We start from the raw sequence: 13,120 nt of genomic DNA on the forward strand, positions 1-13,120 counted from the left end.
AAAAGGTTTGAAGTGGGTTCATTAGTCCTTCCAGCATTTTTATTTTTATCCAGAAAGCTTCAAGTAAACTGACCTTGGACAGTACCAAATAGTCTGGGTTTGAAACAAATGTTTTTTTTTTTTTCTAGTTTAAAGGGGTGTATGGGAAGTGTGGGGATTATGCCTATGTTAGAATGGGTATCGTCTAGAAAACTACTTGAAACATCATGTACAGAAAAATGAGAACTTTCTGTTAATACCGCCCTTTAGAAGGTAATGGACATTTCATTACAGGACTGTAAATGCTGAGCATAGACCCCAAAGTCGAGGGCTTTGGTTCTTCCAGTGTTGGCTTTCTTCAGTTTTGTTCAAAAATCAATGTGTTTGCCTTATGACACCCCACTGAAAAATGTTTTTAGAGCAATTACACACATGACAATAATCAGCTGATTTCTTTTATGTTAAGAAACGATGCAAAAAATTAAGAAAGAAACTTTTAAATAAAGACAGGAGAGGGAAAGAGAGACTACATAGGCTACTGCAGGTTAAGTGCAAACACTTCAAGAGGAAGGAGTTTGATCCTCACTCTCTCACTCTTTAAGTCCTGGAGTCTTGGCCCTTGCTTTGAATTAAAATGGGACAGCCTTCTTTGGTGGCCAGCAAGGTCCTTGTTATTTAAGATGGAGAACCACCAAGGCAAGGTGGGGGGAGGGGTGATGCTAAGTGTTCGGGAGAAAAGAAACTGCGAAAAAATTCAGAAAGTTGGAATGTTCCGGTGAGAGGATTGAGGAAAATTGCGTTTTCGTATCTGAGCAGCCTTTATTACTTTTCCAGAGTCCATGATCAAGAATAAAGATTGTATTTCCTTTCAAAAAGTGAAGTGTAACAGTCAATACTTGTCAAGGCTTAGAAACCCGTTCCCTGTTCCGTCGAGATGGGCGTTTCTGTGAAGGGGGTCTTCGCTCTGGGGTAAGGTAGACGCCCTTGAACCCAGTGATTAGCGCATCACGCCATGAATTTCCTAGAGCTGATGTAGGTATTTTATTTCTAATACATTCTGAAATGAGGGTGTAATCTGCTAAGTGGGGCCCCTTGTATGTAGGTGTATACCCTGTTTCCTGACCCAGCAGCCCTGAGCTGCCAGGGAAGGACGCTAAGGCGGCTGGCGCCTGTCTGTTTAATAGGGGAGAAGGACTGCATAGACGTGACGCCATAAAGAGCATTAACCCAATCTGTAGCCTGGGTTGGTGAAATTAATCACTGCCTTTCCTTCCGTTTCCACCTGGAACTCTCCAGTCACCAGCAAAATCATTTCTGTCTTTGCAGGTGGAGGAAGCTGAGCGTGAGCGGCGGGTCGGGCCAAGACCATTGTGAAATCCTGCAAAATTCACTGAAATCAGGGGTAAAAGATGTTCAGAAATGACTTGGCCCGAAGCTTTTGATGTGTAGGGATGAACGGGTTGTGGGGGTGTGAGAGCGCTAACCCTAAACTACTAAGGCTGCAGGGATTGTACTCACCCCAACGATTGTGCCCGTCCAGGCAAATGCCAGGTTCACACGATGCCCCTTTGCTTTGACCGATAGAGACGTCCAGTTCGATTACCATGAAAGATCTCCGGGCTAATTCAACTTGACCTAAATGTGTGACCCATCTCGTTTACTGGGGAAAGTGGGGGGGGGGGGGCACTTCACTTTGGCGTTACCTGAAAACGTGGAGCTGTGGGCAGTAGTGTGTGTGTGTGTGTGTGTGTGTGTGTGTGTGTGTGTGTGTGTGTAGGGGTTTGGTGTGGGCACACATATTCGATTTCCAAACATCTTTTGAAGCTGTCTTCTCATTTGTAATTTACAAACCCAGTAAATTTCAAAGAGCCTGATAGTGTTATCAGACACCTCAATGCACTGTCAGCTTTCCTCCAAAATTAGATTTTCGCTTTACCCTTGAAATCCTTTGCTAAGAAATGTGTGAACTCACTATCTGAATTCCCCTATAAGAAACACTCGTCAAGAGAAGTGAGTTGCATATATAACAGAGGTAAATTTTTTAATAAAGTTTATGTAAAGTATACAAAAATAGCCCAATATATTGCATAGCCTCATTCAGGAAAGCAGATATCTTTCACATCCCCACAGGAATTCTTTACCCTAGTGTCCTCAAAGTGGTTTCTAATATCTCCACTTCTTAAGAAAAAAAAAAAAAGTTAGCAAAAGCTTGCACCCAAGTTTTGGGTGGGATTCAATATTCTAAGCAAAATATGCTCAACAGATGATAGTAGAGATGAAGCCAGAAAACAACTCCAGCTATTTAAACTGCCAAATGAGACATAAAGCTGCATTGTAAAAATCATCTGGAAAACAGGTTTTCCCATTGAAGTCGCTATGTGTTAATTACTGTGAGCTGGAAGGCTGGAGATCGAATGCCTGGAAGCCGACTTTCACCCCGCATACGTAAACGGAAAAAGTGCTGAACCGCAGCCAGAGGGCTCCTGCTCGGACTCATTGCCATGCATGCCTAGACATTAATATGTGTTCATGGAGGGCTCGTACAGTACGAGGTGTTATTTCCTTATAAAGAAACACCAGGTCTCGCTTTCCATTCTTCTTACAAAATTATTCGCATTATTTATGCTACATTGAGCGATCTAATTTCTTCGTGATAGTCAGCTAATTGCTCTGGCAGGTAATTAGAAGCGGTTTACAACGCAAAGGGCTTTTGCATTGCCCCTTGGATTATTAAGTTGCGCTGTAAATTATACCATATTTGCTGGAGAAAAATTCTTTTGAGCAAGTTCTCTTCCTGCGATCCGAGATGAAATCGGCTCTCCCCCCCTTCCCATTACACACCCCTCCCTAGCCACCCCCACTGCCACCACACCCCCTGCTTTTCCTGGACTCGGAGTCGAATGATTCTAAAGCACGCGATTTTGTTCGTGTTCACTGGGCCGAAATAACGTGGCCATTATGGCCTGAAATGGGCCAGGTTTGAAGCGAGCTTCCTGCGCGCCTGCAATATCCAGCAGGCATGTGGGAAAAGAACGGCTTAAATGGGGACATCTGTTCAGTGCTGCTCATCTTACTCTTACAGCCAGGTCAGGTTAAGAGAATAACCTGTTCGCCACCTTTTTTCTTGTTAATAAGACTATTAGAAAAAAAGCGAGCGCACACACACAAACAACACTAATTGAGCTGCCATATAAGCAAAGAATCAGACACACAAAGGTAGCAGCTGAGTTACAAGAGGAACTGTAAAAAATAACCATTGGGCTATTTCGGGGAAAATCTACAAGACTTCTGTCAGAAAAAGGAAAAGAAAAGAAAATCAGAATATGTGAGTTCAAAAATGCTCTCTACAAAAAATGGGTTTACTTAAGAGATTTTAAGAATTTAACGAAGAATGGTTTATTCTCAGGTTTTCATTTAATAAAATTGACCTGAAGGTAAACGCCAGTGGATTTTTTTTGTCTTCAGCTTTCAAGTACTCTGAGGCTTAGCACTTTTTGTTGGCATTATTTAGATCTGTGTTATCTCTGAAGGTCTGTTGACAAACCCCAAGTGGGAGCATCCTAGTGTATCCCATGATTTTAGAAGAACGAACTGTATCCCCTTTCATAAATATCACCCATTTGTAAACCTTGTACAATGGTTTGAACACATGTGTGGTTAAATCCAGAAACCAGTGCAGCTTCTAGATTATTTGTAATTAAGCACAATTCCCAAAGTAACATTTATCTTCCCGAAACTACGATTGCAATTGTCAACCGTCTGGAGGAGACGAAGAGGTAATCTGGGAGCATTACCTCCTCTAGTAACAGAACAGAATGAAAAGAAATCAATAATGTTGAGGATAAGAATTTAGTAGTTTTTAACTCTGCATGTTAGCTGTGAGAAAGTGGTATATAATACCAAAAGAGAAAACAGCTGAAACAAATCCATTCTAGGAAAAAATCAAGGATGAACTCGTTTGAATGTCTAAGCCTCTCTCTCTCTTGCCTTGCACAACACACACACACACACACACACACACACACACACACACACACCATTCACCCCAAAAGAGCAAACTCTCTTCCCTATGTTTGTATCCTTCATTTACATGATGAAGGAGGAATACGAAGTGCTGTAGAATTAATTATCAATTTCATCTGTGGGCTGGCAGAGAGATGACTATGAAATATACCATAGAGTACACGCCTGCCTATAAAACTAGCACACAATCATATCAACATACTATGAGAATGTGAACATTATGCATGTAGATAACAAATAAAGAAATAAGATTTTTTTGTTCCTTTAGTATAAAAAGAAATACCTATTTTGGTAAATATCTTCATACTGTCCTACCAATGAACTTACCTATATATTCATATGATTCATACATGGGAACAGTCCTCCTTGTCTTCTGACTATAAGTGATTTGAATGCCCTAGCTAAAGTGAATCAAAGTATGTAATGTCCCAAGTTAGATGAGTACATTTCTTTTAATTAAACCGTTCCTAACTTTTGAATGTGTTGAAGTGGCAGAGAAGAAAAATATATTAAGCAGTGAAATGCAGAAGGAAAATATCGAGTCAATTAAGAAAATAGATGGAATGTTTTCTCAGGTGGTCCCATTTATTCATAAAGAGTCACCAAGGCAATGCTTTGCATCCACCAGGAGATCCAATGCAACTAGATGTAGAGTCACTATTGCTTCACTGTGGTCAGCAAATACATCCAATTAAGCAGTATCAGGAAAGTAAGGACTCAGCTGTAAATGTGGCCGGACAGTTTGAAACCGAATAACCTCACTAATAGGGGCTATTGTTCAGCGTGAAAGTTCCCATTTTCCAATCAGGAAAATACAGCCCTCTCTGGGCTCTGGACGACTGATCCCTTCCCACCTACGGTTCAACAATCTGCCACCAGCAAGGGGCTTTTATTGCCTCCCTTCCCAGGAAATGTTAGGCAACTTCCTAGTAAAGCCGCCCCAAAGCAGGAGTGGACAGCAAAAGGGCACCCCTCAGGAATCCACAGGTTCACGCCTGGCCAGGTTTTCTGTGCAGCAGGAAAGTAACTTTGACCAGAGAGCTCCCGACCTAGAGATACCCCCCAACCTGGCCCAGCCCGCTCCTCCCTGCAGCCGGCGGCGGCGCTCGGCTGCCTCACCATCCCTCTTCACTCTTTATTTAGTAGCCAGCATGTCCGCGCGTAAGGTCCCCTCACAGTGGCCAGGGATTGGGGGCTGCCTTCCCGTTTCGGAAGCGCCTGCCAGGGACTCGCGGCCGGCTCGGCGTTCACTCGGTCCGCAGCGGGCACCGGCAGGTCAGCTTCCCGAGCTTGCGCATCCCTGCCAACGCTCCGGAAACCGAGATGCGAAGAGCCCGCTTTAAACGTACCCAACGGAGGTACGCGCCTACATACAATAGTTCATGTGCATTTTTTTCCCCTATTAGCCTTTTTCAGCGCTTTGTGTATACTGGACCACACTTACGTCCCCAAACAGTATTTGGTGTAGATGTGTTGCCGGACACTTGAAAGCCTGGATAACTTTGATGTTTTCGACTATAAATCCCTAATTGTACTTAATGGTTACAAATGGTTTTATTTACTTGTCGTTGTATCTACACATTTTAATCTACTTAACCAAACAGCGGAGGCATATTTCACTCCCCACTCCCTGAAAAGGAAAAAGCAAAGATCGAGGCCTCTAATTTGCTTTTAGGACCTTTTATTTCTTTGGTTGTGAAAGCGTAAGAGCTCCAAATCACAGCATTGATTAGTCTTCAAACCCGCCTGCAAAAAAAAGCCCCCCCGTTCTTCTCTCCATCTAAGGAGATGTTGATGTATATTGTAGCTGCAAGGTGTTAGATATACTCGAGCAAGTTGTTCCCAGGATGTAAATTAGGTCCCAAAAGCTGTTGTCCAAATCGAAGAAACAGAGAAATTAATCTGGGAGACTATCCATCATCACCGGTAATAAAGAGAGCGACATGGATGAGACAGATGATATGATTAAGGGGCTGTGGTCGTTTTAATTAACTTTTTGCTGTCCTGTAATGATCAAACTGGTCACCAGACCCGGTCAATAAGCATGTTAATATCAAACAAATAAAACCAGGGATGATTAAAAACCTCCTGGTTTATTAAATTTGAAATTCAAATGAAATTTATGCTGCAGATGCATACAGAATGCTAATAGATTTTAGCTTTATTGAAAGTGGATCCCACAGGTTTGCAAGAAACAGCAGAATATCTGTCTACTCTCCTTGCCAGCAGGTTAAACTTCACATGGGGTGGGGGAAACTTTTAATGTTAGGAAGTCTGCACTTCCCACCTTTCTTCCTCCTTCCCTTCAAAACTTCTATATTGTCATAGCATAATACTCAAGAGTAATGATCAAAATCACAGAGGGTAAACTGAACGGTACACGTTTAGGAATGCTTTGCAGGACAGGCTGTATCTACCATGGATTACAGATGTTCCTTCCTGTGGGGGGGGGGGGGGTTGGTTTCAAGAATGATTGAGTCACTTCTCTAAAGTGGAGAAAGAGCTGCCATTAAGACCCACTCCCCTTAAACCAGAAGTAAGATTATTGCTGTTTTAATTTTTAGTCAATTATAGATTTTTTTTTTGTTTTTACTTTTTAACTCTGTGGTCTTATGCCTTATGACAAACACTTCTTTTGGGGAGGGGTAGTAGAAGGAGCGTAGTATGAGAAAAAAATGCCCTTTGACCAATACTAATATGAAATAAACACCTAACTTTTGTAATGGGAGTAAGTGGAATATACATGTACGTATATGTGTGTCTACATACATCTATATCTCTGTGTATCTTCTAATGAAGAAAGATGCACATACAATCCTTTGTGAAAATCCCCAAATGCTGCAAACAACCTTGTACAAATTGAGGAATCCAGTATGTTCATTAAATCCACACCAATGTTGTCACCCATTGTCATGGGAAGAATTACATATGATTCTAAAGTGAATTTATACAAATAAAAAAATTTTAGAAGTAGGGAGCTCAAAATTGTAATCACATGATGCTGAGTTGTTCTTATTCCTAGCATTTTTTGAGGAAACAGTGGTTAATGCTTCTATCAGCACTTATTTAACTTTTTAATAGTCTTGCCTCACTTCTTTCGAGAAGATAGGAGATAAAATAAATAACTACTTAAAGAAGGGAGTCTTCTTTCAAAGCTTTTTTTCCCCTCCACCTTTGAGGATGATGGTATTGATTAGAATTAACCCCCAAATTTAAACAACTGTGTATTAGGTCCCTAAAATGAATATCATTATAGAAAGAGACCAAAGCAATGAAGTTAATTCTCTTTTATTTGTTAAACGGAGTTCCCTCCTTCCCCCACCCCTTCCTCCTTCTGGGCTGGCCTGTCACGCCTTCTCAACACGCTAAAATCATTCAGAGTGGCTTGCAGGGAGAAACACGACATTTATGGTAAGCGTCAGCCTTCAGAGAAAGAAAGCAGTTCATTAATTTACTTCACACTTACCTCAAAGTATGAGAATGTACCTTACCCCCTTAATCAATAGATATGATGTACAGTCAATATCCCAACACTGTTAAAAAGGGGTCAGAAACACACACTCTCACACGACAAACATCAGCCTCAACCATGCTCAGTGAAACTTACACAAATGATACAACCTGACTTTGGAGTTTAGTAAACCCAAGAAGAATTTTTTTCTTTTTTAAACATCTCCAGACGCTCTTGATGCACTTGAGGAGGGTTCAAAAACAATAAAATAGTTTCCCCAGTCAAACAAGACATTTCTTCCAGCTGGGAACATTTTAATCAATTCTGCCTTAAAAATTAGATTACTTAGAGCATTGCTAAACTGCCTAAAACTATGAATTACTTTTCAAAAAGCACAAATATTCAGTGGTGCTCAAAAGGCTGTGAACTCCCTTGCTACAGTGTTGTGGTATTTACCGTGGTTTAAGTTGTTCCCTTGTGGTGGCAGTAAAATTGTAATGATATTTCTGAAGGCAACTAATAACACAAATGGAAAGCAGGTTCTAAAACCCACCAAATTCGACTTAAGTGTATCTATTAACATGCACACATACTCATAGCTCTCAGACCCAAACGCCATTAGACACAGACGTCTCCATACATGTGGTCGATTTGCCAAAAGGGTTCTCTATGCTCTAATAAATAAAACCCAGAAATTTCAGTCAAAATCTTAATTTTTTTCTCAGATAGTGTCAGTGAGGTTTCCTGTAAAAATTTCTAAATTCCATAAAACGTTCCTCATTTTTTCACCCAAGGGAAAAAAACAATACTCTCCCATTCCCATCTCTATCTAATCCTTTTGTATTGAAATTTACTCTTCCTCGCGGGACAAACACGCCCCTTCCCTAGAGTGAAACTTGCACTTCCAAAGCCGATTCCCCTCTCAGGAGATTAAAAAAAAAAAAAAAAAAAAAAAAAAAAAAAAGCCACCGAATCAAAGTAACAACGCAGGCGCACACAAGCCCTAACTCACCCCTAAAAATACTCCTTAGTTACCCTAAGATTCTACCCTTCCGGTGTAGAGCTGTGAAAGTATAAAGATAGGTAGTCATATAATTTCCTTCAAAAATGTGGTGACAGTGTCCAAGAAGAAAAAAAAAATCACTCAAGACTTTAGGTACAAGGAATCAGAGGCAGTTGGCGACAGAGATAGCGTTTGTGAGTATTTATTTACTCAGTCTCACTCAACTTCGCGGTCAGTTTCACTCTTCAGATCGTCAATCTCTTTCTGTGTAGGTACACTTTCCTGCACCGTTCCTATTCTCCACCCCAGCTTTGTTGCACACACACCACCCTCTTCTCTCTCTCTCTCTCTCTCTCTCTCTCTCTCTCTCTCTCTCTCTCTCTCGCACACATTCACACAGCCTTCTCCCTCACTTCCTCTCCCGCACACACACTCATCCACCCTCCCTCCTCTTTCACACGCGCAAACCACATATTAATATTCCTCCCTCTACCCCTACACCAAGCACGCTCACGCCACCTTCCCCCCACACTTTACTGCCCTGTCCTTCACTCACAGTTACACAAGAGTACACTCACACCCTTCCCCAACACTTTACTGATCTGTCCCTCTACCCTCCTGTCACACATGGTTATATTGTCACCCATAACACCCTCTCTCTTCTCAGCACTGTCTGCCCTCCTCCCCCTCCGCCAGTGTCCCTGCTACACTCACATCCACTAGCCCTTACTCCCGCCCCCGGTCTGCACTGTCTTCTCCTTCTCAGCTTGGTCACACAGTTACATTGTTACACACTCACACACACGCTTTGTAACACGCGCAGCCACTCGCGCCCCTCCCGCTCTCGCTCCCCACCCCCCCGCGGCGGCCCGCGGCGGCGCCGATGACCTCACGGCGCGCGCGCGGCGCGGCCCGGCGAGGCCGCAGATTGGCTGGCCGCGCCTCCGCGGCACTTCAAAGCCGGAGAGGGAGCTACAATTGTGGTGGAATGGGCGGAACTGATCATTGTATTGCACACCTCTAAAAAAAACACTGCCTCTGATTTATCAATATAAAAAAGATCCTCTGAGAGGAGGAGGGCACTTTTGTGTGATGGCAACTTCACTTCTAGGGGTGAGTCTCAGGATTTTCTCTTGCTGGTTTAATTAGTTTCCTTTTATTGCCGATCGGAGGGGGTTAAAGTCGCCCCGGCCAGGCCACGGGCTATCAGTCTCTATTGAGAGCTTTTTTTTTTTTTTTTTCCTTTAAATACAAGTGAGTTTGGAGAAAAGAAAGAGGGGGAGAGGGGGGCAGAGTCACTTTTTTTCAGCGCAGGAAAAGGTTCGAAGGGCATTTAGACAAGCCACCTCGCAGCGCCCGGCCGCTCCCTGCCCGGGAGACGTGCGCCCGGCCCATTTTATACGCGACGATTTCGGGGGTAAAGAGAGCAAGTTTTTCCTCCTTGAGCAAACTGCAGATTTTCCCTCTTCCCCTTAAAAAATACCGCAGCCCGCCTTGTCTTGCAGGTACGTTGAACCCGTCTCTCCCTCTCTCTCTCTCTCTCTCTCTCTACTATTGTAGTTTTTTTTTTTAAATTTTTTTTTTAAGCAAATAAAAAGGAAAGCAGGACAAGCGAGCAAGCCCTCTAGTTTGACCTCTTTTGGCCTGGGAGAAGCGACCCAGCATGGGTTTCTGGGGACCGGAACAGGATTTTCAAAGGTCTCTCTGGATTACAGGGGAAGCCCTCTTAAAAGCAATCCAATGGTTTTTCCCCAGGCTTCTCGGCAGAGGAAACTTCCTTTCTCCCCAATCTGGACTTTTTGCTTGCTTGTTTGTTTCGAGGTGCCTGGGGCCTTGTGTGCACGAGTGTTGTTTTAGGTGAGAATACTTGTCAAACTCTTCTTTAGCATGGCGCTTTGCTCCCGAATCGGATGCCGGCAGCCAAACTTGTCCCCTCCCGTAGAGTAGGAAGCAGCCGGGCGCCAGGGCTGTTGGGGGAGCCAGGTGAGTTGGTGGCGGCGCGCCGCAATGAGAGATGGGGTGCCGTGGGGCGTTTTGGAGGCTTCCGGAGGACTGATGCACATTTCTTTCCTCCCTCCCCCACCGGCCTTTTGCCCACTTCCCCCTCCCCCACCCATTCTCCTCTCCTCCTTCTCGCAGGAAGAACCGAGGTTGGGATCCACTCCTCTGGCCATGCTTGCTGCTACCTGTAATAAGATCGGCAGCCCCAGCCCGTCTCCCTCCTCCCTCTCGGACAGCTCTTCTTCCTTCGGCAAAGGCTTCCACCCGTGGAAACGTTCCTCGTCCTCCTCCTCCGGCAGCTGCAACGTAGTGGGTTCCAGTCTCTCGAGTTTCGGCGTGTCGGGGGCCTCCCGGAACGGCGGTACGTCCTCGGCGGCGGCGGCGGCCGCGGCGGCCGCAGCGGCGGCCGCGGCCCTGGTGTCCGACTCGTTCAGCTGCGGCGGCTCGCCGGGCTCCAGCGCCTTCTCACTAACCTCCAGCAGTGCCGCGGCCGCCGCCGCCGCCGCCGCCGCCGCCGCCTCTAGCTCGCCCTTCGCAAACGACTACTCGGTGTTCCAGGCCCCTGGTGTATCAGGGGGTAGCGGCGGAGGGGGCGGCGGCGGCGGCGGCGGCTCCTCGGCGCACTCGCAGGACGGCTCCCATCAGCCTGTGTTCATTTCCAAGGTGCACACCTCGGTGGACGGGCTGCAGGGCATCTACCCGCGCGTGGGCATGGCGCACCCATACGAGTCGTGGTTCAAGCCCTCGCACCCGGGCCTGGGAGCCGCCGGCGACGTGGGCTCGGCCGGCGCCTCCAGCTGGTGGGACGTGGGCGCCGGCTGGATCGACGTGCAGAACCCGAATGGCGCGGCGGCGCTGCCCGGCTCGCTGCACCCTGCCGCCGGGGGGCTCCAAACCTCGCTGCACTCGCCGCTCGGAGGCTACAACTCGGATTACTCGGGCCTGAGCCACTCAGCCTTCAGCAGCGGCGCCTCCTCGCACCTGCTTAGCCCCGCCGGGCAGCACCTCATGGACGGCTTCAAGCCAGTGCTGCCTGGCTCCTACCCGGACTCGGCCCCGTCGCCGCTGGCCGGCGCTGGGAGCTCTATGCTGAGCGCTGGGCCGTCGGCGCCGCTGGGGGGCTCTCCGCGCTCCTCCGCACGCCGCTACTCCGGTCGCGCCACCTGCGACTGCCCCAACTGCCAGGAGGCGGAGCGGCTGGGCCCGGCCGGGGCCAGCCTGCGGCGCAAGGGCCTGCACAGCTGCCACATACCGGGCTGCGGGAAGGTGTACGGCAAGACGTCGCACCTCAAGGCGCACCTGCGCTGGCACACGGGCGAGCGGCCCTTCGTGTGCAACTGGCTCTTCTGCGGCAAGCGCTTCACGCGCTCCGATGAGCTGCAGCGGCACCTGCGGACCCATACCGGTGAGAAGCGCTTCGCCTGTCCTGTCTGCAACAAACGCTTCATGCGCAGCGACCACCTCAGCAAGCACGTGAAGACGCACAGCGGCGGTGGCGGCGGCGGCTCGGCCGGTTCGGGTAGCGGCGGCAAGAAGGGCAGCGACACCGACAGCGAGCACAGTGCCGCTGGCAGCCCGCCCTGCCACTCCCCGGAGTTGCTGCAGCCCCCGGAGCCCGGGCACCGCAATGGCCTAGAGTGACGCCCATTCCGTGGCTGCCCATCTCCTCGACCCCCTCCCGTCCCGGTCCGCTTGGGCCCCGTCTGTCCCAGCCTCTGTTCCAGCCTCTCTCCACTGCATCCTGCTCGCACTTTCTGTCTCTTTCTGTCTCTTTCTCTCTCACTTAACTCATTCTGTGACTTTACTTTGTAAAGGGCATATGGACATGTAAGTAACACGCTCTCCTGGGCCCTGGCTTTCCCTCTCCACCAGGTAACACTGTCAGAGCCCCGTGAAGCCGTAACCGCCGGGTCTTTATTTCTCATCCTCTCCTCGTCCTCTCTCTGCCATCCCCAGGTTGTGACGGGCATATCTTTTAGAGGGAAGCGGCCGCTGGAGGTAGAGCTGGACGAGCATAGTGCCTGGGAGACCGGGGGCCTATGCACGAGCGGGAACAACTCCGCTGAGCAAGGTGGAGCGACGCCGTGGGGAGGGCAAGGCAGGAGGCCCGGACAGGGCATTCCCGCTGGGGCAGCCGCCCACTGGGTTCCGGAACCTCAGTATCAGGGGGCTCGGCATCGGAGAGTCCAGCCTGGCCGCTGCGTGCCTCTGCCCTCCTTGCGCAGAGCTGTTGCAACTGCGTCGGGGTGCCCATCTGGAGGCACCAAGACCCGAAGTTTGCGGAGTTAGCTCTCCCAACGTCAGCTCTGCCTCCTTTCCTTTGTTCCCTGAGGTGGAACCGATTCAAGTTTCAGCTAAGGGCAGTCTTGGCGAATCGCTGCAGCAGCCTTCTTTCATCTTTATAACATTTTTTTTTTTAAACTAAAAAACTAAAGAAAAAAATGACAGCATTCTTCCACTTCGTTTCCCTTCTAGATAGTTTTTCCTCTAAGCAGTGAGCAAGTCTTTCTCTCGAAACTGCTAATATCGATCCCAAAGTTATTTTGATTGCATTAACTTAACTTATGGGGGGGGGGTGGGGTGAGGGTAGGTGTCTTTTTCTTATGCAAAAATACCCCTTTCCGGTGAGACCAGATTAACTATCTCCGTGTTTGTCCTTTTCT

General features: G+C 47.3%; 1 protein-coding gene across 2 annotated transcripts; it reads left to right on the top strand.

Annotated features, from left to right (window-relative positions):
* Positions 1–9,445: 9,445 nt before the first annotated feature.
* On the top strand, positions 9,446–12,207 carry SP8 (Sp8 transcription factor). Of its 2 annotated transcripts, none has more exons than XM_040472465.1 (2): positions 9,446–9,569; positions 10,596–12,207. In XM_040472465.1, exons 1-2 carry the CDS (start codon positions 9,549–9,551, stop codon positions 12,096–12,098), a joined length of 1,524 nt encoding a protein of 507 aa, XP_040328399.1. In that variant the 5' UTR covers positions 9,446–9,548; the 3' UTR covers positions 12,099–12,207. The 2 variants fall into 2 exon arrangements, with proteins under 2 accessions (XP_040328399.1, XP_040328400.1); XM_040472466.1 differs by lacking the exon at positions 9,446–9,569 and adding an exon at positions 9,739–9,961.
* The last annotated feature ends 913 nt before the right edge of the window (positions 12,208–13,120 follow it).

This window comes from Herpailurus yagouaroundi, unplaced genomic scaffold (assembly GCF_014898765.1).
Source record: "Herpailurus yagouaroundi ecotype Mexico unplaced genomic scaffold, PumYag 100, whole genome shotgun sequence".
Classification (NCBI taxonomy): Eukaryota; Metazoa; Chordata; class Mammalia; order Carnivora; family Felidae; genus Herpailurus; species Herpailurus yagouaroundi.